This window comes from Oncorhynchus keta, unplaced genomic scaffold, assembly GCF_023373465.1.
Source record: "Oncorhynchus keta strain PuntledgeMale-10-30-2019 unplaced genomic scaffold, Oket_V2 Un_contig_23339_pilon_pilon, whole genome shotgun sequence".
Lineage (NCBI taxonomy): Eukaryota > Metazoa > Chordata > Actinopteri > Salmoniformes > Salmonidae > Oncorhynchus > Oncorhynchus keta.
In genome coordinates, this window is record NW_026283323.1 from 15,674 (window position 1) to 43,534 (window position 27,861).

Sequence of the window (27,861 nt, forward strand, 5' to 3'; positions counted from 1 at the left end):
GTCTTTGCTTTATTTTCTCTGACAGGATAATGTTATTACGAAATAACACTCTGAGGATCATCAACTCCAGTCGCTCTGACGAGGGGACTATGTATGTCGAGCTGAGAATCAGTTTGGTTCGGCTGAGATGACGGCCATGCTCCGGGTAAAAGGTAAGTGATGCCCAGAGGGGGCTTTATTTTTCTGCCAAATTAATGCTGGTCACCCACCAGTAAACAGTTCCCCAATGTCGTTTCCGCCACCTTTGCCTGAGTGCCGGGGCGGGGCGGAGGTGAGAGAGAGGGGGAGAAGGAACGGACTTTCTGTTCGCTCGACCGTGAAGCAAAAGGGTTTTCACATTCAAGAATCATTTCACAAGGGAACACTATTTGACAGCGTAAAAGGGCCTGTAATGTAACGCAGCATTCAGATCTAGTAGCTAGTTATATTCAGATCTAAAGATCTAAAGAGACCCTGGGTGTAGAGTGTTTGACCTGCGTCAGGGTTTAGTGTTCAGGATTTGTTTTGATAATGACACTTCAGATGCCAAACGTGCTTTTGTCAATTTCTCTGGATTATTGATGCCATGCCACTATAGCCATAGGCCTACAAATGGCATAGTCCCATGTAGCTCAGCTGGCAGAGCATTGCGATTCCCCTGGGGGACCAGAATAAAATATGCTCTCACTACTGTAGTAGCTCTGCAAAATGACTAAACATGTATAAAATAACACCTATAGTCAGAATTGTCTCATTAACACATCCAGATCTGTGACCAGTCTAGCGTCAACTATGGTGGGTCCTAAGATGGCAATGTAATGGGCTAGAGTTAGTGGTTATCTCTGAATATCTTTGTCTTATATTATAAACCATAGACACACCATAGATGGTATGACACTAATAGTCAGACGAGTTGACAATAACCAGTGTTATCACTTGAACAGGACAGAGTCTAGGTTAGTGTTATATCCTAACAGTATAGCAGTATTAGTATGTGAAGAGACCTAGTCTAGGTTAGTGTTATATCCTAACAGTGCAGCAGTATTAGTATGTGAAGAGACCTAGTCTAGGTTAGTGTTGTATCCTAACAGTACAGCAGTATTAGTATGTGAAGAGACCTAGTCTAGGTTAGTGTTGTATCCTAACAGTGCAGCAGTATTAGTATGTGAAGAGACCTAGTCTAGGTTAGTGTTGTATCCTAACAGTACAGCAGTATTAGTATGTGAAGAGACCTAGTCTAGGTTAGTGTTGTATCCTAACAGTGCAGCAGTATTAGTATGTGAAGAGACCTAGTCTAGGTTAGTGTTGTATCCTAACAGTACAGCAGTATTAGTATGTGAAGAGACCTAGTCTAGGTTAGTGTTATATCCTAACAGTACAGCAGTATTAGTATGTGAAGAGACCTAGTCTAGGTTAGTGTTATATCCTAACAGTACAGCAGTATTAGTATGTGAAGAGACCTAGTCTAGGTTAGTGTTATATCCTAACAGTGCAGCAGTATTAGTATGTGAAGAGACCTAGTCTAGGTTAGTGTTATATCCTAACAGTACAGCAGTATTAGTATGTGAAGAGACCTAGTCTAGGTTAGTGTTATATCCTAACAGTACAGCAGTATTAGTATGTGAAGAGACCTAGTCTAGGTTAGTGTTATATCCTAACAGTGCAGCAGTATTAGTATGTGAAGAGACCTAGTCTAGGTTAGTGTTATATCCTAACAGTGCAGCAGTATTAGTATGTGAAGAGACCTAGTCTAGGTTAGTGTTGTATCCTAACAGTGCAGCAGTATTAGCATGTGAAGAGACCTAGTCTAGGTTAGTGTTATATCCTAACAGTGCAGCAGTATTAGTATGTGAAGAGACCTAGTCTAGGTTAGTGTTGTATCCTAACAGTGCAGCAGTATTAGTATGTGAAGAGACCTAGTCTAGGTTAGTGTTGTATCCTAACAGTACAGCAGTATTAGTATGTGAAGAGACCTAGTCTAGGTTAGTGTTGTATCCTAACAGTGCAGCAGTATTAGCATGTGAAGAGACCTAGTCTAGGTTAGTGTTATATCCTAACAGTGCAGCAGTATTAGTATGTGAAGAGACCTAGTCTAGGTTAGTGTTATATCCTAACAGTACAGCAGTATTAGCATGTGAAGAGACCTAGTCTAGGTTAGTGTTATATCCTAACAGTGCAGCAGTATTAGTATGTGAAGAGACCTAGTCTAGGTTAGTGTTGTATCCTAACAGTGCAGCAGTATTAGCATGTGAAGAGACCTAGTCTAGGTTAGTGTTATATCCTAACAGTGCAGCAGTATTAGTATGTGAAGAGACCTAGTCTAGGTTAGTGTTGTATCCTAACAGTGCAGCAGTATTAGTATGTGAAGAGACCTAGTCTAGGTTAGTGTTATATCCTAACAGTACAGCAGTATTAGTATGTGAAGAGACCTAGTCTAGGTTAGTGTTGTATCCTAACAGTACAGCAGTATTAGTATGTGAAGAGACCTAGTCTAGGTTAGTGTTATATCCTAACAGTGCAGCAGTATTGTGTCCTGCAGATGATGACAGTGAGAGCCTGTGTCTAGGTTAGTGTTGAGCCCTGCAAAGTGCAGCAGTATTGGGGGAGAGCGTGGTGTGAAGTGTCACATGACCCAGTCTGGAAGGTTAGTGTTGTATCCTAACAGTGCAGCAGTATTAGTATGTGAAGAGACCTAGTCTAGGTTAGTGTTATATCCTAACAGTGCAGCAGTATTACAGTATGTGAAGAGACAATACAGTCTAGGTTACAGTGTTGTATAACTTGATACCTAGTTATAACAGTGCAGCAGTATAGTATGTGAAGTTATAACTCAATAGTCTAGGTTAGTGTTATAACCTAACAGTGCAGCAGTAGCTAGTTATAAGTATGTGAAGAGACCTAGTCTAGGTTAGTGTTGTATAACCTAACAGTGCAGCAGTATTAGTATGTGAAGAGACCTAGTCTAGGTTAGTGTTGTATCCTAACAGTACAGCAGTATTAGTATGTGAAGAGACCTAGTCTAGGTTAGTGTTATATCCTAACAGTGCAGCAGTATTAGTATGTGAAGAGACCTAGTCTAGGTTAGTGTTATATCCTAACAGTGCAGCAGTATTAGCATGTGAAGAGACCTAGTCTAGGTTAGTGTTATATCCTAACAGTGCAGCAGTGGTGTGTCCTGTTCAGAGGTGTTGTGATGACAGTGATAAGATATAGCATTGCTGTGCTTCCAGAGGCCATGCGTGTGGAATTGAGCCCCTGCAAAGTGGAGGTGACGGTGGGGGAGAGCGTGGTGCTCAGCTGTAAGGTGTCACATGACCCATCTCTGGAAGTGGGCTTCCAGTGGCTCCTCAACCAGCAGCCCCTCAACTTCCAACAGGAGGGCGGACATTTTGAATACATCCAAAGAGTAAGTAGATGACTCAATACAGTAGCTAGTTATAACTTAATACAGTAGCTAGTTATAACTCAATACAGTAGCTAGTTATAACTTAATACAGTAGCTAGTTATAACTTAATACAGTAGCTAGTTATAACTCAATACAGTAGCTAGTTATAATTCAATACAGTAGCTAGTTATAACTCAATACAGTAGCTAGTTATAATTCAATACAGTAGCTAGTTATAATTCAATACAGTAGCTAGTTATAACTCAATACAGTAGCTAGTTATAACTCAATACAGTAGCTAGTTATAATTCAATACAGTAGCTAGTTATAATTCAATACAGTAGCTAGTTATAACTCAATACAGTAGCTAGTTATAACTCAATACAGTAGCTAGTTATAACTCAATACAGTAGCTAGTTATAATTCAATACAGTAGCTAGTTATAATTCAATACAGTAGCTAGTTATAATTCAATACAGTAGCTAGTTATAATTCAATACAGTAGCTAGTTATAACTTAATACAGTAGCTAGTTATAACTTAATACAGTAGCTAGTTATAACTCAATACAGTAGCTAGTTATAACTTAATACAGTAGCTAGTTATAACTCAATACAGTAGCTAGTTATAATTCAATACAGTAGCTAGTTATAATTCAATACAGTAGCTAGTTATAACTCAATACAGTAGCTAGTTATAATTCAATACAGTAGCTAGTTATAATTCAATACAGTAGCTAGTTATAATTCAATACAGTAGCTAGTTATAACTTAATACAGTAGCTAGTTATAACTCAATACAGTAGCTAGTTATAACTCAATACAGTAGCTAGTTATAACTTAATACAGTAGCTAGTTATAACTCAATACAGTAGCTAGTTATAACTCAATACAGTAGCTAGTTATAACTTAATACAGTAGCTAGTTATAACTCAATACAGTAGCTAGTTATAACTCAATACAGTAGCTAGTTATAACTCAATACAGTAGCTAGTTATAACTCAATACAGTAGCTAGTTATAACTCAATACAGTAGCTAGTTATAACTCAATACAGTAGCTAGTTATAACTTAATACAGTAGCTAGTTATAACTCAATACAGTAGCTAGTTATAATTCAATACAGTAGCTAGTTATAACTTAATACAGTAGCTAGTTATAATTCAATACAGTAGCTAGTTATAATTCAATACAGTAGCTAGTTATAATTCAATACAGTAGCTAGTTATAATTCAATACAGTAGCTAGTTATAACTTAATACAGTAGCTAGTTAGAATTCAATACAGTAGCTAGTTATAACTCAATACAGTAGCTAGTTATAACTCAATGCAGTAATGAAGTACACTTTATTACATTAAGTAAATATAACATGATAGAGTATTCTGACCCCTTGATTTTTCCACATTTTGTTACATTAAATACTTATTCTAAATTGATTATTGATTAAATGGTTTATTTTACTCATCAATCTAAACACAATACCTCATAATGACAAAGCAAAACCCTTTTGTATTTTATTTTAGCAAATATTTAAAAGCAAATATTTCAAAAAAAAAAATGAAATATCACAGAAGTATTCAGACCGTTTTTGCAGTACTTTATTGAAGCACCTTTGGCTGCAATTACAGCCTCAAGTCTTCTTGGGTTGGACACTACAAGCTTGGCACACCAGTATCTGTGGAGTTTCTCCCACACCTGTATTTGTGGAGTTTCTCCCACACCTGTATTTGGGGAGTTTCTCCCACGCCTGTATTTGGGGAGTTTCTCCCACACCTGTATTTGGGGAGTTTCTCCCACACCTGTATTTGGGGAGTTTCTCCCACACCTGTATCTGTGGAGTTTCTCCCACACCTGTATTTGGGGAGTTTCTCCCACGCCTGTATTTGGGGAGTTTCTCCCACACCTGTATTTGGGGAGTTTCTCCCACACCTGTATTTGGGGAGTTTCTCCCACGCCTGTATTTGGGGAGTTTCTCCCACACCTGTATTTGGGGAGTTTCTCCCACACCTGTATTTGGGGAGTTTCTCCCACACCTGTATTTGGGGAGTTTCTCCCACACCTGTATTTGGGGAGTTTCTCCCACACCTGTATCTGTGGAGTTTCTCCCACACCTGTATTTGGGGAGTTTCTCCCACGCCTGTATTTGGGGAGTTTCTCCCACACCTGTATTTGGGGAGTTTCTCCCACACCTGTATTTGGGGAGTTTCTCCCACACCTGTATTTGGGGAGTTTCTCCCACACCTGTATTTGGGGAGTTTCTCCCACACCTGTATCTGTGGAGTTTCTCCCACGCCTGTATTTGGGGAGTTTCTCCCCACACCTGTATTTGGGGAGTTTCTCCCACGCCTGTATTTGGGGAGTTTCTCCCACACCTGTATTTGGGGAGTTTCTCCCAGGTTGGATGGGGAGCTTCACTGCACAGCTATTTTCAGGTCTCTCTAGAGATGTTAGATCAGGTTCAAGTCTGGGCTCTGGCTAGGCCACTCAAGGACATTCAGAGTCCCGAAGCAACTCCTGCGTTGTCTTGGTTGTGTGCTTAGGGTCGTTGTCCTGTTGGAAGGTGAACCTTCGCCCCCAGTCTGAGGTCCTGAGTGCAGGTTTTCATCAAGGATCTCTCTGAATTTCGCTCTGTTCATCTTTGCCTTGATCCTGACTAGTCTCGCAGTCCCTGCCGCTGAAAAACATCCTCACAAGCCTGATGCTGCCAACACCATGCTTCACTGTTGTGATGGTGCCAGGTTTCCTCCAGATGTGACTTTTGGCATTCAGAGTGACCATCGGGTTCTTGGTCACCTTCTTGTCCAAGGCTCTTTTCCCCCGATTGATCAGTTTGGCGGGGCGGCCAGCTCTAGGAATAGTCTTGGTGGTTCAAACTTCTTTCATTTAAGAATGATGGAGGCCACTGTGTTCTTAGGGACCTTCAATGCTGCAGAATGATGGAGGCCACTGTGTTCTTAGGGACCTTCAATGCTGCAGAATGATGGAGGCCACTGTGTTCTTAGGGACCTTCAATGCTGCAGAATGATGGAGGCCACTGTGTTCTTAGGGACCTTCAATGCTGCAGAAATATTTTGAACCCCTTCCCCCAGATCTGTGCCTCAACACAATCCTGTCTTGTAGCTCTCGACAATTCCTTCGCCCTTATGGCCTGGTTTTTGCTCTGACATGCTCTGTGTCGTGACGTGACTTTCATGAATCTGATGACCTCTTATTTTTTTAATCCACTGACTATGTTAAATTGTTACCCGATTAAATGAGTAATGAAACAATTAACTCATTAGGAATTTGGGAGAGAGTGGTTGTTTAAAGAGATACCATCTTCTAAATTGAACTCCGATGGTATTAATTAAACTCCAAAGGTATTAAATTATTGTAACGTTGTTTGTCTGTTGAATGAAGAGAGTCAGACCGAAATGCAGCGTGTAGGTTACTCATGACTTTAATGAATGAATACGGTACATGAAAATAACCGATATAAGAAAACAACAAACGAAACGTGAAACTAATTACAGCCTATCTGGTGACTACAACACAGAGACAGGAACAAACACCCACAAAATACAAAGCGAACTCAGGCTACCTAAATACGGTTCCCAATCCGAGACAACGAGAATCACCTGACTCCAATTGAGTATCGCTTCAGGCAGCCAAGCCTAACTAGACACACCCCTAATCATACACAATCCCAATTAATACAAACCCCAATACGAAACACAACATATAAACCCATGTCACACCCTGGCCTACCCAAACATATACCAAAAAACACAAAATACAATGACCAAGGCGTGACAATTATAACATCTTATCATATCATCATTCTGAAGAGTCGTAACTTCCTGCATTTGTATACTTACTTATGATTCAGCACTAATTGGGTTAATTATTTATTTGCTAGCTAACTAAATAATAACACAGAATAAACATACACACTTAATGGTAAAAAGGTCCCATGCGGACTGAAAACATGTGGCGGCTTGTTAGAAGAATATGGAGAGAGAGAGAGTGTAAGGGGTGCGTACTGGCGGCAGAGAAGTCACACGCAGGAGAGCAAAAACTGTTTCCAAACGATGCAGTTTAATAACAAAACTGTTCCATTTGAAGCTGCGTATTTGAAGATAGGCCAGCCAGCCGTGTCGATTGTCCAGTGGGGTTATGAGAGTAGTGTACTACGGGGATTTGACAAGAGTAATAGGATGGTTTGAAGAGTTTGCTTTTGTAGATATTTGACTCAGGACAGCTTATCAGCCCTACCAGTCTTTGTTCAAGAGGGAGTTTTCTCCTCTCTCCAAATCGTGTTGTTAGCCAGAGTTTGAATCACTTTACATGTGCAGCTGCAGCCTGGCGATCTTCTGGTCTAGTCTGGGAGGTGAGTTTATTTTCTTCACCTTGTGTTGAGGTTCAAAGTTCCAACCATTTCAAACATGTAGCTACCGCATCCACGCTTTTCTGGTCTAATGTGAATTTCTGTTATCAATCCTTTTATGCACTCTGGCCGAAGGGGACGGTTCCGTCAGTCTGACACGCTCTCTGACCTCACTTGGGGCATGGCTACTTACTATGCTCAGTTTCTAAGAGATAGATTCTCTTATACCTCCTAAAATCACATCTTAACACAAATACTTATGCTTTTTCAGATACAACGTTAAGTATGGAGATTTCATACCTGTAGAGTAAATACTTTAAGTTACAGTATTTCCTTTATAAACATGTTAATGACATCACAAAATAAAAAACAATATAACATTCATTTTCTACAGATCATCTCTGACCATCCCTCGTTCGTATGTTAGAAATATTGTTCCAGTATTGCTTTAGAATGTGTTAGAGTTTTGGTGTGAACAAGTATGTTAATAAAGAACATTCCTTGGTTTTGAGACCGAGATCTCCTTTCCTTTACATTTATGACAGGGTGTGAGCTGTCAAACCGTTGGACGCCAATCAGGTTGTAGAAACATTTTAGGGATGATCAATGGAAACAGGAGGCACCTGAGCTCAATCGAGTCTCATGGCAAAATGTCTGAATACTTACGTAAATAAGGTATCTGATTTGTATTATTATTTAATTTCAAAAACCTGTTTTCACTTTATCATTATGGCGTATTGTGTGTTTTTATTTAATCCATTTTAGATTAAGGTTGTAACTTAACAAAATGTGAAATAAATCAAGGGGTACTGTATACCTCATTAGAGCAGGCCATTATACCTCAATACAGTAGGCCATTATACCTCATTAGAGCAGGCCATTATACCTCAATAGAGCAGGCCATTATACCTCAATACAGTAGGTCATTATATACCTCAACAGAGCAGGCCATTATACCTCAATAGAGCAGGCCATTATACCTCAATAGAGTAGGCCATTATACCTCAATAGAGCAGGCCATTATACCTCAATAGAGCAGGCCATTATACCTCATTAGAGCAGGCCATTATACCTCAATAGAGCAGGCCATTATACCTCATTAGAGCAGGCCATTATACCTCATTAGAGCAGGCCATTATACCTCATTAGAGCAGGCCATTATACCTCAATACAGTAGGTCATTATATACCTCAATACAGTAGGTCATTATATACCTCATTAGAGCAGGCCATTATACCTCAATACAGTAGGCCATTATACCTCAATAGAGCAGGCCATTATACCTCCATACAGCAGGCCATTATATACCTCATTAGAGCAGGCCATTATACCTCAATAGAGCAGGCCATTATACCTCAATACAGTAGGTCATTATATACCTCAATACAGTAGGTCATTATATACCTCATTAGAGCAGGCCATTATACCTCAATACAGTAGGTCATTATACCTCAATAGAGCAGGCCATTATACCTCAATAGAGCAGGCCATTATACCTCAATAGAGCAGGTCATTTATACCTCAATAGAGCAGGCCATTATACCTCAATACAGTAGGTCATTATACCTCAATACAGTAGGTCATTATATACCTCATTAGAGCAGGCCATTGTACCTCAATACAGTAGGCCATTATACCTCAATACAGTAGGTCATTATATACCTCAATACAGCAGGCCATTATATCTCAATACAGTTGGTCATTATATACCTCAATACAGCAGGCCATTATACCTCAATACAGTAGGTCATTATATACCTCAATACAGTAGCTGTTTTACATGAATATTGCCGTCTTATAGCTCAATCAAATAGAACATTTTACCGCAATACAATAGGCCATTATATCACAATACAGTAGGACAATATACCTCAATACAGTAGGCCAATATACCTCAATACAGTAGGTCTTTATACCTCAATACAGTAGGTCGTTATACCTCCATACAGTAGGTCGTTATACCTCAATACAGTAGGACAATATACCTCAATACAGTAGGCCAATATACCTCAATACAGTAGGTCATTATACCTCAATACAGTAGGTCATTATATACCTCAATACAGTAGCTGTTTTACCTGAATATTGTCGTCTTATAGCTAAATCAAATAGAACATTTTACCTCAATACAATAGGCCATTATATCACAATACAGTAGGACAATATACCTCAATACAGTAGGCCAATATACCTCAATACAGTAGGTCTTTATACCTCAATACAGTAGGTCGTTATACCTCCATACAGTAGGTCATTATACCTCAATACAGTAGGACAATATACCTCAATACAGTAGGTTATTATACCTCAATACACTAGAACAATATATCTCAATATAGTAGGCTGTTATACCTCAATACAGTAGGTAGTTATACCTCAATACAGTAGGCCGTTATACCTCAATACACTAGATAGTTATACCTCAATACAGTAGGCCATTATACCTCAATACACCACATAGTTATACCTCAATACTGTAGGATATTATACCTCAACACAGTAGGCTGTTATCCCTCAATACAGTCGATCGTTATACCTCAATACAGTAGGTCGTTATACCTCAATTCAGTAGGTCGTAATAACTCAATACAGTAGGTCATTATACCTCAATACAGTAGGCCAATATACCTCAATACAGTAGGATGTTATAACACAATACAGTAGGCCGTTAGACCTCAATACAGTAGGCTGTTATACCTCAATACAGTAGGCCAATATACCTCAATACAGTTGGCTTTTATACCACAATACAGTAGACCTTTATACCTCAATACAGTAGGCCGTTATACCTCAATACAGTTGGCTTTTATACCACAATACAGTAGACCTTTATACCTCAATACAGTAGGTTTTATACCTCAATACAGTAGGCTTTTATACCTCAATACAGTAGACCTTTATACCTCAATACAGTAGGCGTTATACCACAATACAGTAGACCTTTATACCTCAATACAGTAGGTAGTTACACCTAAATTGTCTATGATTTTTAGATTTTTCTCATTTCTAATGGTCATGAAAAAACCACGTAGTCTCTCCTGTAAGGAAAATGTATTTCAGTGAGGATAAATGGACAAACCTGGTTAAATAAAGTAGAATGAAAGACCCCATTGTTTCTGTGTAATGGATAAACATTTAGTAGAAGTGTAGATTGTATTGATGGAAGCAGTTTGTTGGATGATCTAACCTGTATTTTCCTATACTAGAAGGGCCATATGCCTAAAATCCATTTTCTTAAGAATTACAATTTACCCCGGCATTTGGTAGGTTTGAGGGGGAGGGTTTATAGTTACTGAGTTTAGGCACGGCTCATTGCACCAAAGACTTTTTGAATTAGGATCAATTAATGTCAAGGTCACATAATCCCTGATGTCACTGTGATTAAATCACACAATCAAGTGTATCAACTTCTACACAGAGACAAAAAGACAGTGAATCTCTCAATCATGTTTATGAACGTATACACAGTGACAGAGACACAGAGATGCAGATAATTACACTATCAAGTGTATCAACGTCTACATAGAGACAGGGTGAATCACACAGTTGATTTTAATAACGTCTACAGAGACACAGTAATACGCATCTACAACACAGGGGATAATACACATCTACAACACAGGGGATAATACACATCTACAACACAGGGGATAATACACATCTACAACACAGGGGATAATACACATTACAACACAGGGGATAATACACATTTACAACACAGGGGATAATACACATCTACAACACAGGGGATAATACACATTTACAACACAGGGGATAATACACATCTACAACACAGGGGATAATACACATTTACAACACAGGGGATAATACACATTTACAACACAGGGGATAATACACATCTACAACACAGGGGATAATACACATTTACAACACAGGGGGTAATACACATCTACAACACAGGGGATGATACACATCTACAACACAGGGATGATACACATCTACAACACAGGGGATAATACACATTTACAACACAGGGGATAATACACACCTACAACACAGGGGATAATACACATTTACAACACAGGGGATAATACAGATCTACAACACAGGGGATAATACACATCTACAACACAGGGATAATACACATCTACAACACAGGGATAATACACATCTACAACACAGGGATGATAGGTATCTACAACACAGGGGATAATACACATTTACAACACAGGGGTAATACACATCTACAACACAGGGGAAAATACACATTTACAACACAGGGGATAATACACATCTACAACACAGGGGATAATACACATTTACAACACAGGGATGATAGGTATCTACAACACAGGGGATAATACACATCTACAACACAGGGGATAATACACATCTACAACACAGGGGATAATACACATCTACAACACAGGGGATAATACACATCTACAACACAGGGGATAATACACATCTACAACACAGGGATGATACACATCTACAACACAGGGGATAATACACATCTACAACACAGGGGATAATACACATCTACAACACAGGGGATAATACACATCTACAACACAGGGGATAATACAGATCTACAACACAGGGGATAATACACATCTACAACACAGGGGATAATACACACCTACAACACAGGGATGATAGGTATCTACAACACAGGGATGATACACATCTACAACACAGGGGATAATACACATCTACAACACAGGGGATAATACACATCTACAACACAGGGGATAATACACATCTACAACACAGGGATAATACACATCTACAACACAGGGGATAATACACATCTACAACACAGGGGATAATACACACCTACAACACAGGGATGATACACACCTACAACACAGGGGGTAATACAGATCTACAACACAGGGGATAATACACATCTACAACACAGGGGATAATACACATCTACAACACAGGGGATAATACACATCTACAACACAGGGATGATAGGTATCTACAACACAGGGGATAATGCTCATCTAAAACACAGGGGATAATACACACCTACAACACAGGGATAATACACATCTACAACACAGGGGATAATGCACATCTACAACACAGGGATGATAGGTATCTACAACACAGGTGATAGGTATCTACAACACAGGGGATAATACTCATCTAAAACACAGGGGATAATACACACCTACAACACAGGGGATAATACACATCTACAACACAGGGGATAATGCACATCTACAACACAGGGGATAATAGGTATCTACAACACAGGGGTGATAGGTATCTACAACACAGGATGATAGGTATCTACAACACAGGGGATGATACACATCTACAACACAGGGGATGATAGGTATCTACAACACAGGGGATGGTACAACATCTACAACACAGGGATGATAGGTATCTACAACACAGGGGTGATAGGTATCTAAAACACAGGGATGATAGGTATCTACAACACAGGTGATACACATCTACAACACAGGGGATAATGATCTACAACACAGGGGTATCTACAACACAGGGATGATAGGTATCTACAACACAGGGGATGATAGGTATCTACAACACAGGGATAGGTATCTACAACACAGGGGATAATATCTACAACACAGGGGATAATAGGTATCTACAACACAGGGGATGATACACATTTACAACACAGGGATAATATCTACAACACAGGTGATAGGTATCTACAACACAGGGGATAATACACATTTACAACACAGGGGATAATACACACCTACAACACAGGGGATAATACACACCTACAACACAGGGGATAATACAGATCTACAACACAGGGGATAATACAGATCTACAACACAGGTGATAGGTATCTACAACACAGGTGATAGGTATCTACAACACAGGTGATAGGTATCTACAACACAGGTGATAGGTATCTACAACACAGGTGATAGGTATCTACAACACAGGTGATAGGTATCTACAACACAGGTGATAGGTATCTACAACACAGGTGATAGGTATCTACAACACAGGTGATAGGTATCTACAACACAGGTGATAGGTATCTACAACACAGGTGATAGGTATCTACAACACAGGTGATAGGTATCTACAACACAGGTGATAGGTATCTACAACACAGGTGATAGGTATCTACAACACAGGTGATAGGTATCTACAACACAGGTGATAGGTATCTACAACACAGGTGATAGGTATCTACCACACGGGTGATAGGTATCTACAACACAGGTGATAGGTATCTACAACACAGGTGATAGGTATCTACAACACAGGTGATAGGTATCTACAACACAGGTGATAGGTATCTACCACACGGGTGATAGGTATCTACAACACAGGAATGATACACATCTACAACACAGAGGTGACACACACAAACACACACAGTAGGTGATACTCCCATGTTCAAACAGCCCAGCGCTTCCTACCAGCTGACCAGACCAAGATGCAACTGAAGATTATATGAGCCATTATATGTTCTTGGTTAGAAAGTGTCATTCTCCCTTTGCCAAGGATGGAGAAGGAAGGGCTGAAGGCTTACATGACCTTGGCAGGGAAATGAAAAGTTTAACAGTCTTCAAGTATTGATTAAGGGGAGGGTACAGAACCCAGGCGGTGCCAGGCGAAACATACAGACAGACACACAAACTCACAAATGCACAAGCACGCACACACTCATGATCCACACACACATCACATGTATGCACACTTGTGAGCAGAGACACACACAAACACACCCCATATGGCATTAGGTTTAACTCCCACTCAAAGAAATCAGCCTTGTTATTATCATCCCTGTCCTAATGCGATGATTCTCCCTGTTCTCATCCCTGTCCTAATGGGGATGACTCTCCCTGTTCTCCTTCTGTTCCTAATGGGGATGAATCTCCCTGTTCTCCTTCCGTTCCTAATGGGGATGAATCTCCCTGTTCTCCTTCCGTTCCTAATGGGGATGAATCTCCCTGTTCTCCTTCCGTTCCTAAAGGGGATGAATCTCCCTGTTCTCCTTCTGTTCCTAATGGGGATGAATCTCCCTGTTCTCCTTCCGTTCCTAATGGGGATGAATCTCCCTGTTCTCCTTCCGTTCCTAATGGGGATGAATCTCCCTGTTCTCCTTCCGTTCCTAATGGGGATGAATCTCCCTGTTCTCCTTCTGTTCCTAATGGGGATGAATCTCCCTGTTCTCCTTCTGTTCCTAATGGGGATGAATCTCCCTGTTCTCATCCCTGTCCTAATGGGGATGAATCTCCCTGTTCTCCTTCTGTTCCTAATGGGGATGAATCTCCCTGTTCTCCTTCTGTTCCTAATGGGGATGAATCTCCCTGTTCTCCTTCTGTTCCTAATGGGGATGAATCTCCCTGTTCTCCTTCTGTTCCTAATGGGGATGAATCTCCCTGTTCTCCTTCTGTTCCTAATGGGGATGAATCTCCCTGTTCTCCTTCTGTTCCTAATGGGGATGAATCTCCCTGTTCTCCTTCTGTTCCTAATGGGGATGAATCTCCCTGTTCTCCTTCTGTTCCTAATGGGGATGAATCTCCCTGTTCTCCTTCTGTTCCTAATGGGGATGAATCTCCCTGTTCTCCTTCTGTTCCTAATGGGGATGAATCTCCCTGTTCTCCTTCTGTTCCTAATGGGGATGAATCTCCCTGTTCTCCTTCCGTTCCTAATGGGGATGACTCTCCCTGTTCTCCTTCCGTTCCCAATGGGATGATTCTCCCTGTTCTCATCCCTGTCCTAATGGGATGATTCTCCCTGTTCTCATCCCTGTCCTAATGGGATGATTCTCCCTGTTCTCATCCCTGTCCTAATGGGGGATGAATCTCCCTGTTCTCCTTCCGTTCCTAATGGGGATGAATCTCCCTGTTCTCCTTCTGTTCCTAATGGGGATGAATCTCCCTGTTCTCCTTCCGTTCCTAAAGGGGATGAATCTCCCTGTTCTCCTTCTGTTCCTAATGGGGATGATTCTCCCTGTTCTCATCCCTGTCCTAATGGGGGATGAATCTCCCTGTTCTCCTTCCGTTCCTAATGGGGATGAATCTCCCTGTTCTCCTTCTGTTCCTAATGGGGATGAATCTCCCTGTTCTCCTTCCGTTCCTAAAGGGGATGAATCTCCCTGTTCTCCTTCTGTTCCTAATGGGGATGAATCTCCCTGTTCTCATCCCTGTCCTAATGGGGGATGCATCTCCCTGTTCTCCCTCTGTTCCTAATGGGGATGAATCTCCCTGTTCTCCTTCTGTTCCTAATGGGGATGAATCTCCCTGTTCTCCTTCCGTTCCTAATGGGGATGAATCTCCCTGTTCTCCTTCTGTTCCTAATGGGGATGAATCTCCCTGTTCTCCTTCTGTTCCTAATGGGGATGAATCTCCCTGTTCTCCTTCTGTTCCTAATGGGGATGAATCTCCCTGTTCTCCTTCCGTTCCTAATGGGGATGAATCTCCCTGTTCTCCTTCTGTTCCTAATGGGGATGAATCTCCCTGTTCTCCTTCTGTTCCTAATGGGGATGAATCTCCCTGTTCTCCTTCCGTTCCTAATGGGGATGATTCTCCCTGTTCTCATCCCTGTCCTAATGGGGATGAATCTCCCTGTTCTCCTTCCGTTCCTAATGGGGATGAATCTCCCTGTTCTCATCCCTTTCCTAATGGGGATGATTCTCCCTGTTCTCATCCCTGTCCTAATGGGGATGAATCTCCCTGTTCTCCTTCTGTTCCTAATGGGGATGAATCTCCCTGTTCTCCTTCTGTTCCTAATGGGGATGAATCTCCCTGTTCTCCTTCTGTTCCTAATGGGGATGAATCTCCCTGTTCTCATCCCTGTCCTAATGGGGATGAATCTCCCTGTTCTCCTTCTGTTCCTAATGGGGATGAATCTCCCTGTTCTCCTTCCGTTCCTAATGGGGATGAATCTCCCTGTTCTCATCCCTGTCCTAATGGGATGATTCTCCCTGTTCTCCTTCCGTTCCTAAAGGGGATGAATCTCCCTGTTCTCCTTCCGTTCCTAATGGGGATGAATCTCCCTGTTCTCCTTCCGTTCCTAATGGGGATGAATCTCCCTGTTCTCCTTCCGTTCCTAATGGGGATGAATCTCCCTGTTCTCCTTCTGTTCCTAATGGGGATGAATCTCCCTGTTCTCCTTCCGTTCCTAATGGGGATGAATCTCCCTGTTCTCCTTCTGTTCCTAATGGGGATGAATCTCCCTGTTCTCCTTCCGTTCCTAATGGGGATGAATCTCCCTGTTCTCCTTCCGTTCCTAATGGGGATGAATCTCCCTGTTCTCCTTCCGTTCCTAATGGGGATGAATCTCCCTGTTCTCCTTCTGTTCCTAATGGGGATGAATCTCCCTGTTCTCCTTCCGTTCCTAATGCCATTGGCTCCCATACAGCAGCAACTCACACCTCACATTTCAGACTGATCTGGCTCTTCCTTCAGGCTTATGCCTTTAATATTGTTAATTTTATACCATCTTCACTTATCATTGCTGAGCTATGAAGGACTCATTGAGCTCAGTAATTGGGATGGCTAAGTTTTAATAGCTGGCAGTCAGATGGGGTTGGCTAATTTATTAATCCTGATTAGTCTCTGCAATCAAGATGGAGTGATGTTAATGAAACTAAACAGCATGTGCTGTATGTAGAAGAGATGGGCTGTTTGACAGGAAAATAAACTAAAACACATTTGATGAATCCAGACACTTACTCTACATTTCCATTTCCCTTAATTAGAAACGGAATGTAAAGAAAGTACACAGTTGGTACTTCCATTTCTGCCATGTTCGGTACTGAAACAAAAGGTGAGATTCAGGGTTCCATACAGATGTAGGACCTTAATTTGATATATATAATATAATATATGCCATTTAGCAGACGCTTTTATCCAAAGCGACTTACAGTCATGTGTGCATACATTCTACGTATGTGTGGTCCCGGGAATTGAACCCACTACCCTGGCGTTACAAGCGCCATGCTCTACCAACTGAGCTACAGAAGGACTGTTGCAGGAGAACTTTTCTTTAACTGGTATTTTACACCAAATTGGTTCGGAGAGGTTTTTCAAACTGGCGGGTTTCCCCCCTTCGGTTTCTTTGGACTGGTGTGAAAACTATCCACACTAAGGAGCGCACTTGTAAGGTGTGCGTGTTGGTGTCAGGGAAGTCAGGAGAACGAACTTGGTATAAACAGAGTTGTTTAATAAATGCTGATAAAACTCCAAAATACCAAAATGTACAAAAAAACAAAAGTGGGTACAAAACCCGTCGCACGCCAACACAATACATGCACATCACAGACAAGCAAACAATCTCCGACAAAACATGAGGGGAAACAGAGGGTTAAATACACAACATGTCATCGATGGGATTGGAACCAGGTGTGAAGGAAGACAAGACAAAACCAATGGAAAATGAAAACTGGATCAGTGAAGGCTAGAAGGCCGGTGACGTCGACCTCCGAACAAGGAGAGGGACCGACTTCGGCGGAAGCACTAAACATCGTTGTTTTTGGAAGACCAAATTGAAAGTAACACAGTATCAAGTTTGGGACAAACAAGTTATGTTTCAAGATAATCATAGATTTATTTTTCTACAATAAAAAAAATGACTTGCATGAAACGTGATTTTGTTTAGGCATTTTAGTTCATTTGACAGTTGGCAATAAAAAAAACAACCTGACCAAATGACGTAAAACGTAAAAACGTAAAAAAACAATCGAACTCTGATTGGAACGATATATATAATGTGTGAAAACACCCTAAAAAGTAAAGCTTTTGATGTTTAAAAACGCTTCTGTAGTTGGGAATTTGGTCATTTCCACTTTTAAATTTCAGACTTGATTTTCCCTTACGAAAAAAGGTATCCATCCTTACAAAAATGTCCATTAATAATATCACATCATAATTCACATTTCTTGTTGATACAGGATTATCTTCCTGCTGAAGCAAACTGTCTCAAATAAAGATCCTTCATCTCATCTCAAACTGTCTGATGTTGCCTGACAGACCATGAAGATGATGATGTACAGTATACTGCATGTAAGATCCCACAGTTGACAGTGAATGTCAAAGCAAAAAACAATCCATGAGTTGGAAGGAATTGTCTGTAGAGCTCAGAGACAGGATTGTGTTGAGGATCTGGGGAAAGACACCAATAGAAGGAATTGTCCGTAGAGCTCAGAGACAGGATTGTGTTGAGGATCTGGGGAAAGACACCAATAGAAGGAATTGTCCGTAGAGCTCAGAGACAGGATTGTGTTGAGGATCTGGGGAAAGACACCAATAGAAGGAATTGTCCGTAGAGCTCAGAGACAGGATTGTGTTGAGGATCTGGGAAAGACACCAATAGAAGGAATTGTCCGTAGAGCTCAGAGGCAGGATTGTGTTAAGGATCTGGGGAAAGACACCAATAGAAGGAATTGTCCGTAGAGCTCAGAGACAGGATTGTGTTGAAGATCTGGGGAAAGACACCAATAGAAGGAATTGTCCGTAGAGCTCAGAGACAGGATTGTGTTGAGGATCTGGGGAAAGACACCAATAGAAGGAATTGTCCGTAGAGCTCAGAGACAGGATTGTGTTGAGGATCTGGGGAAAGACACCAATAGAAGGAATTGTCCGTAGATCAGAGACAGGATTGTGTTGAGGATCTGGGGAAAGACACCAATAGAAGGAATTGTCCGTAGAGCTCAGAGACAGGATTGTGTTGAGGATCTGCGGAACGATACCAATAGAAGGAATTGTCCGTAGAGCTCAGAGACAGGATTGTGTTGAGGATCTGGGGAAAGACACCAATAGAAGGAATTGTCCGTAGAGCTCAGAGACAGGATTGTGTTGAGGATCTGGGGAAAGACACCAATAGAAGGAATTGTCCGTAGATCAGAGACAGGATTGTGTTGAGGATCTGGGGAAAGACACCAATAGAAGGAATTGTCCGTAGATCAGAGACAGGATTGTGTTGAGGATCTGGGGAAAGACACCAATAGAAGGAATTATCTGTAGAGCTCAGAGACAGGATTGTGTTGAGGATCTGGGGAAAGACACCAATAGAAGGAATTGTCTGTAGAGCTCAGAGACAGGATTGTGTTGAGGATCTGGGGAAAGATACCAATAGAAGGAATTGTCCGTATAGATCAGAGACAGGATTGTGTTGAGGATCTGGGGAAAGACACCAATAGAAGGAATTGTCTGTAGAGCTCAGAGACAGGATTGTGTTGAGGATCTGGGGAAAGACACCAATAGAAGGAATTGTCCGTAGAGCTCAGAGACAGGATTGTGTTGAGGATCTGGGGAAAGACACCAATAGAAGGAATTGTCCGTAGAGCTCAGAGACAGGATTGTGTTGAGGATCTGGGGAAAGACACCAATAGAAGGAATTGTCCGTAGAGCTCAGAGAAAGGGATTGTGTTGAGGATCTGGGGAAAGACACCATTAGAAGGAATTGTCCGTAGAGCTCAGAGACAGGATTGTGTTGAGGATCTGGGGAAAGACACCAATAGAAGGAATTGTCCGTAGAGCTCAGAGACAGGATTGTGTTGAGGATCTGGGGAAAGACACCAATAGAATGAATTGTCTGTAGAGCTCAGAGACAGGATTGTGTTGAGGATCTGGGGAAAGACACCAATAGAAGGAATTGTCCGTAGAGCTCAGAGACAGGATTGTGTTGAGGATCTGGGGAAAGACACCAATAGAAGGAATTGTCCGTAGAGCTCAGAGACAGGATTGTGTTGAGGATCTGGGAAAGACACCAATAGAAGGAATTGTCCGTAGAGCTCAGAGGCAGGATTGTGTTAAGGATCTGGGGAAAGACACCAATAGAAGGAATTGTCCGTAGAGCTCAGAGACAGGATTGTGTTGAAGATCTGGGGAAAGACACCAATAGAAGGAATTGTCCGTAGAGCTCAGAGACAGGATTGTGTTGAGGATCTGGGGAAAGACACCAATAGAAGGAATTGTCCGTAGAGCTCAGAGACAGGATTGTGTTGAGGATCTGGGGAAAGACACCAATAGAAGGAATTGTCCGTAGATCAGAGACAGGATTGTGTTGAGGATCTGGGGAAAGACACCAATAGAAGGAATTGTCCGTAGAGCTCAGAGACAGGATTGTGTTGAGGATCTGCGGAACGATACCAATAGAAGGAATTGTCCGTAGAGCTCAGAGACAGGATTGTGTTGAGGATCTGGGGAAAGACACCAATAGAAGGAATTGTCCGTAGAGCTCAGAGACAGGATTGTGTTGAGGATCTGGGGAAAGACACCAATAGAAGGAATTGTCCGTAGATCAGAGACAGGATTGTGTTGAGGATCTGGGGAAAGACACCAATAGAAGGAATTGTCCGTAGATCAGAGACAGGATTGTGTTGAGGATCTGGGGAAAGACACCAATAGAAGGAATTATCTGTAGAGCTCAGAGACAGGATTGTGTTGAGGATCTGGGGAAAGACACCAATAGAAGGAATTGTCTGTAGAGCTCAGAGACAGGATTGTGTTGAGGATCTGGGGAAAGATACCAATAGAAGGAATTGTCCGTATAGATCAGAGACAGGATTGTGTTGAGGATCTGGGGAAAGACACCAATAGAAGGAATTGTCTGTAGAGCTCAGAGACAGGATTGTGTTGAGGATCTGGGGAAAGACACCAATAGAAGGAATTGTCCGTAGAGCTCAGAGACAGGATTGTGTTGAGGATCTGGGGAAAGACACCAATAGAAGGAATTGTCCGTAGAGCTCAGAGACAGGATTGTGTTGAGGATCTGGGGAAAGACACCAATAGAAGGAATTGTCCGTAGAGCTCAGAGACAGGATTGTGTTGAGGATCTGGGGAAAGACACCAATAGAAGGAATTGTCCGTAGAGCTCAGAGAAAGGGATTGTGTTGAGGATCTGGGGAAAGACACCATTAGAAGGAATTGTCCGTAGAGCTCAGAGACAGGATTGTGTTGAGGATCTGGGGAAAGACACCAATAGAAGGAATTGTCCGTAGAGCTCAGAGACAGGATTGTGTTGAGGATCTGGGGAAAGACACCAATAGAATGAATTGTCTGTAGAGCTCAGAGACAGGATTGTGTTGAGGATCTGGGGAAAGACACCAATAGAAGGAATTGTCCGTAGAGCTCAGAGACAGGATTGTGTTGAGGATCTGGGGAAAGACACCAATAGAAGGAATTGTCCGTAGAGCTCAGAGACAGGATTGTGTTGAGGATCTGGGGAAAGACACCAATAGAAGGAATTGTCCGTAGAGCTCAGAGACAGGATTGTGTTGAGGATCTGGGGAAAGACACCAACAGAAGGAATTGTCCGTAGAGCTCAGAGACAGGATTGTGTTGAGGATCTGGGGAAAGACACCAATAGAAGGAATTGTCCGTAGAGCTCAGAGACAGGATTGTGTTGAGGATCTGGGGAAAGACACCAATAGAAGGAATTGTCCGTAGAGCTCAGAGACAGGATTGTGTTGAGGATCTGGGGAAAGACACCAATAGAAGGAATTGTCCGTAGAGCTCCAGAGACAGGATTGTGTTGAGGATCTGGGGAAAGACACCAATAGAAGGAATTGTCCGTAGAGCTCAGAGACAGGATTGTGTTGAGGATCTGGGGAAAGACACCAATAGAAGGAATTGTCCGTAGAGCTCAGAGACAGGATTGTGTTGAGGATCTGGGGAAAGACACCAATAGAAGGAATTGTCCGTAGAGCTCAGAGACAGGATTGTGTTGAGGATCTGGGGAAAGACACCAATAGAAGGAATTGTCCGTAGAGCTCAGAGACAGGATTGTGTTGAGGATCTGGGGAAAGACACCAATAGAAGGAATTGTCCGTAGAGCTCAGAGACAGGATTGTGTTGAGGATCTGGGGAAAGACACCAATAGAAGGAATTGTCCGTAGATCAGAGACAGGATTGTGTTGAGGATCTGGGGAAAGACACCAATAGAAGGAATTGTCCGTAGAGCTCAGAGACAGGATTGTGTTGAGGATCTGGGGAAAGACACAAAAAAAGAATTGCACTATTGAAGGTCCCCAAGAACACAGTGGCCTCCATCATTCTTAAATGGAAGAAGTTTGGACTCTTCCTAGAGCTGGCTGCCCGGACAAACAGAGCAATCGGGGGAAAAGGTCCTTGGTCAGTGAGGTGACTCTTATACAGGCAGGTGTGCCTTTCCAAATCATGTCCAATCAATTGAATTTTCCACAGGTGAACTCCAATCAAGTTGTACAAAGGATGATGAATGGAAACAGCATGCACCTTAGCTCAATTTCAAGACTCATACCAAAGGGTCTGAATACTTATGTAAATAAGGTATTTCTTTTTTTAATAAACCTGATAGTAGAGATAATGATTTATTTCAGCTTTTATTTCTTTCATCACATTCCAACGTGGAAAAAGGGCTTTGACCACTTTGCGAATGCACTGTATATACAGCACCAATCAAGTTTGGACACAGCTATTCCTTCCAGGGTTGTTCTTTATTTTTACTTTTTTCTACATTGTACATTGAAACACGAGCAATGTACATTAGACCGGTGGAAATCTGTCCTTTGGTCTGATGAGTCCAAATTTGAGATTTCTGGGTCCAACCGCTGTGTCTTTTTTTTCACCTTTATTTAACCAGGTAGGCTAGTTGAGAACACCTTTATTTAACCAGGTAGGCTAGTTGAGAACACCTTTATTTAACCAGGTAGGCTAGTTGAGAACACCTTTATTTAACCAGGTAGGCTAGTTGAGAACACCTTTATTTAACCAGGTAGGCCAGTTGAGAACACCTTTATTTAACCAGGTAGGCTAGTTGAGAACACCTTTATTTAACCAGGTAGGATAGTTGAGAACACCTTTATTTAACCAGGTAGGCCAGTTGAGAACACCTTTATTTAACCAGGTAGGCTAGTTGAGAACACCTTTATTTAACCAGGTAGGCTAGTTGAGAACACCTTTATTTAACCAGGTAGGCCAGTTGAGAACACCTTTATTTAACCAGGTAGGCTAGTTGAGAACACCTTTATTTAACCAGGTAGGCTAGTTGAGAACACCTTTATTTAACCAGGTAGGCTAGTTGAGAACACCTTTATTTAACCAGGTAGGCTAGTTGAGAACACCTTTATTTAACCAAGTAGGCTAGTTGAGAACACCTTTATTTAACCAGGTAGGCTAGTTGAGAACACCTTTATTTAACCAGGTAGGCTAGTTGAGAACACCTTTATTTAACCAGGTAGGCCAGTTGAGAACACCTTTATTTAACCAGGTAGGCCAGTTGAGAACACCTTTATTTAACCAGGCAGGCTAGTTGAGAACACCTTTATTTAACCAGGTAGGCCAGTTGAGAACACCTTTATTTAACCAGGTAGGCCAGTTGAGAACACCTTTATTTAACCAGGTAGGCCAGTTGAGAACACCTTTATTTAACCAGGTAGGCCAGTTGAGAACACCTTTATTTAACCGGGTAGGCCAGATCACCTTTATTTAACCAGGTAGGCCAGTTGAGAACACCTTTATTTAACCAGGTAGGCCAGTTGAGAACACCTTTATTTAACCAAGTAGGCCAGTTGAGAACACCTTTATTTAACCAGGTAGGCCGGTTGAGAACACCTTTATTTAACCAGGTAGGCCAGTTGAGAACAGCTTTATTTAACCAGGTAGGCCAGTTGAGAACACCTTTATTTAACCAGGTAGGCCAGTTGAGAACAAGTTGTCATGTACAACTGTGACCTGGCCAAGATAAAACAAAGTGGTGCGACACAAATAACAACACATCCTATCCCCCATCCTCCCATGTCTCCAGATAGCTACTCATCCTATCCCCCATCCTCCCTGTCTCCAGATAGCTACTCATCCTATCACCCATCCTCCCCTGTCTCCAGATAGCTACTCATCCTATCCCCCATCCTCCCCTGTCTCCAGATAGCTACTCATCCTATCACCCATCCTCCCCTGTCTCCAGATAGCTACTCATCCTATCACCCATCCTCCCCTGTCTCCAGATAGCTAGACATCCTATCACCCATCCTCCCCTGTCTCCAGATAGCTACTCATCCTATCACCCATCCTCCCCTGTCTCCAGATAGCTACTCATCCTATCACCCATCCTCCCCTGTCTCCAGATAGCTAGACATCCTATCACCCATCCTCCCCTGTCTCCAGATAGCTACTCATCCTATCACCCATCCTCCCCTGTCTCCAGATAGCTAGACATCCTATCACCCATCCTCCCCTGTCTCCAGATAGCTACTCATCCTATCACCCATCCTCCCCTGTCTCCAGATAGCTACTCATCCTATCACCCATCCTCCCCTGTCTCCAGATAGCTATTCATCCTATCACCCATCCTCCCCTGTCTCCAGATAGCTAGACATCCTATTACCCATCCTCCCCTGTCTCCAGATAGCTACTCATCCTATCCCCCATCCTCCCCTGTCTCCAGATAGCTAGACATCCTATCCCCCATCCTCCCCTGTCTCCAGATAGCTAGACATCCTATCACCCATCCTCCCCTGTCTCCAGATAGCTACTCATCCTATCACCCATCCTCCCCTGTCTCCAGATAGCTAGACATCCTATCACCCATCCCCTAGAGACCTCAGGTGCTAGCAGTGACAACAGTCTTCTGGCACACAGGAATCCTATCAGTCTGCTTCATGGGATGTCATTGTAATCAGGTTTCGTGCTAAACAGGTGTCTTTAGACTGAATGATTCCCCAGTTTTGCCTTAGGCGTTTCTCATTTCAAGAGAGAGAGTGAAGAAAGACGAGTGAGGAGTGGAGGAAAAGTAACAGCTAGCAACCACCTGAACTTGACAAGAATCCCTTTAAAGCCTGCATGAGCCTAGTACAGGATTTGAGCAGCATCAGATTTCTCAGGTGCCAAGTACAGAGAGGCCGGACTTGGATTTCTCTCTGCTAACTTTATGTTACACACTCAATCAATTATACATGTGCACACATATACACACAAACATACCCCTCCACCCCCACATATACACACAAACATACCCCCACACATACACACACAAACATACCCCCCCCACACATACTCACACAAACATACCCCCCCACACACATGCAAACATACCCCCCCCACACACACACAAACATACCCCTCCCCCACACACACACACACACATACAAACATACCCCCCCCACACACACATACAAACATACCCCCCACACACACATACAAACATACCCCCAACACACACACACACAAACCCCCCCCATATACACACACAAACATACCCCCCCACACACACACACGCAAACATACCCCCCCCATATAAACACACAAACATACCCCCCCCACGCACACACACAAACATACCCCCCCCACGCACACACACAAACATACCCCCCCACACACACACAAACATACCCCTCCACCCCCCACGCACACACGCAAACATACCCCTCCACCCCCCACACACACACAAACATACCCCTCCACCCCCACGCACACACACACACACACACAAACATACCCCCCACACACACACACACATACCCCTCCACCCCCCACACACACACAAACATACCCCCCCCCACACACACACACATACCCCTCCACCCCCCCACACACACACAAACATACCCCCCCACACACACACAAACATACCCCCCCCACACACACACACACACATACCCCTCCACCCCCCCACACACACACAAACATACCCCTCCCACCCCCCCCACACACACAAACATACCCCTCCACACACACACACACACACAAACATACCCCTCACACACACACACACACACAAACATACCCCTCCACCCCCACACACAAACATACCCCTCCACCCCCACACACAAACATACCCCTCCACCCCCCACACACAAACATACCCCTCCACCCCCACACACAAACATACCCTCCACCCCAACACACAAACACACAAACACACAAACATACCCCTCCACCCCAACACACAAACACACAAACATACCCCTCCACCCCAACACACAAACACACAAACATACCCCCCCCACACACACACACACACACAAACATACCCCCCCACACACACACACACATACCCCACCACCCCCACACACAAACATACCCCTCCACCCCCACACACAAACATACCCCTCCACCCCCACACACACACACAAACATACCCCTCCACCCCCACACACACACACACACACACATACCCCTCCACCCCCACACACAAACATACCCCCCCCACACACAAACATACCCCTCCACCCCCAACACACACACACAAACATACCCCTCCACCCCACACACACACAAACATACCCCTCCACCCCCACACATCACACACACACACCACACACACATCACACACACACACCACACACATATCACGCACACATCACACACACACATCACACACACATCCTACACACACACATACCCCTCCACCCCCACACATCACACACACACATCACACACATATCACGCACACATCACACACACATCACACACACACATCACACACACATCCTACACACACACATACCCCTCCACCCCCCACATCACACACACATCACACACACATCCCACACACACATCACAAACACATCACACACACACATCACACACACATCCCACACACACATCACAAACACATCACACACACACATCACACACACAAACATACCCCTCCACCCCACACACATCACATACACACACCACATCACACACACATCACACACACACACTTCACACACACATCACACATCACACACACACAAACATACCCCTCCATCCACACACACACACACAAACATACCCCTCCATCCACACACACACACAAACATACCCCTCCACCCCACACATCACACATCACACACACACACACATACCCCTCCATCCACACACACACACACACACAAACATACCCCTCCATCCACACACACACACACAAACATACCCCTCCACCCCACACATCACTCTCTCTAATTTTATGTTGTTGTTGACTTTCTGCCTGTCACACAGCAGTCCTCCACGGTGGACCTGATGATCAGAAGCATCTTACTGCAGCATGCTGGGAAATACAGCTGCCGGGCTCAGACCAGCGCCGACACTTTGTTTGCTGAGGCTGAAGTCCTTGTCAGAGGTGAGCTCATTAATCTCTCAAGTCGACAGCAGGAACATGGGGCATTTGGGAAGCAGCCCGAACCTAAGCCCTGTGATAAACTAAACTATCAGGGGGATGAGAAAAAGCTAACTGTGGATCAGTAG

At 42.9% G+C, this 27,861-nt stretch overlaps 1 protein-coding gene across 1 annotated transcript; it reads left to right on the plus strand.

Annotated features, from left to right (window-relative positions):
- The first annotated feature begins 23 nt into the window (after nt 1–23).
- LOC127921723 (contactin-5-like) lies at nt 24–27,861 on the plus strand. Its single transcript, XM_052505346.1, has 3 exons — nt 24–152; nt 3,210–3,385; nt 27,616–27,861. The coding sequence occupies exons 1-3, from the start codon at nt 128–130 to the stop codon at nt 27,859–27,861; spliced, it is 447 nt and encodes a 148-aa protein (XP_052361306.1). The 5' UTR covers nt 24–127.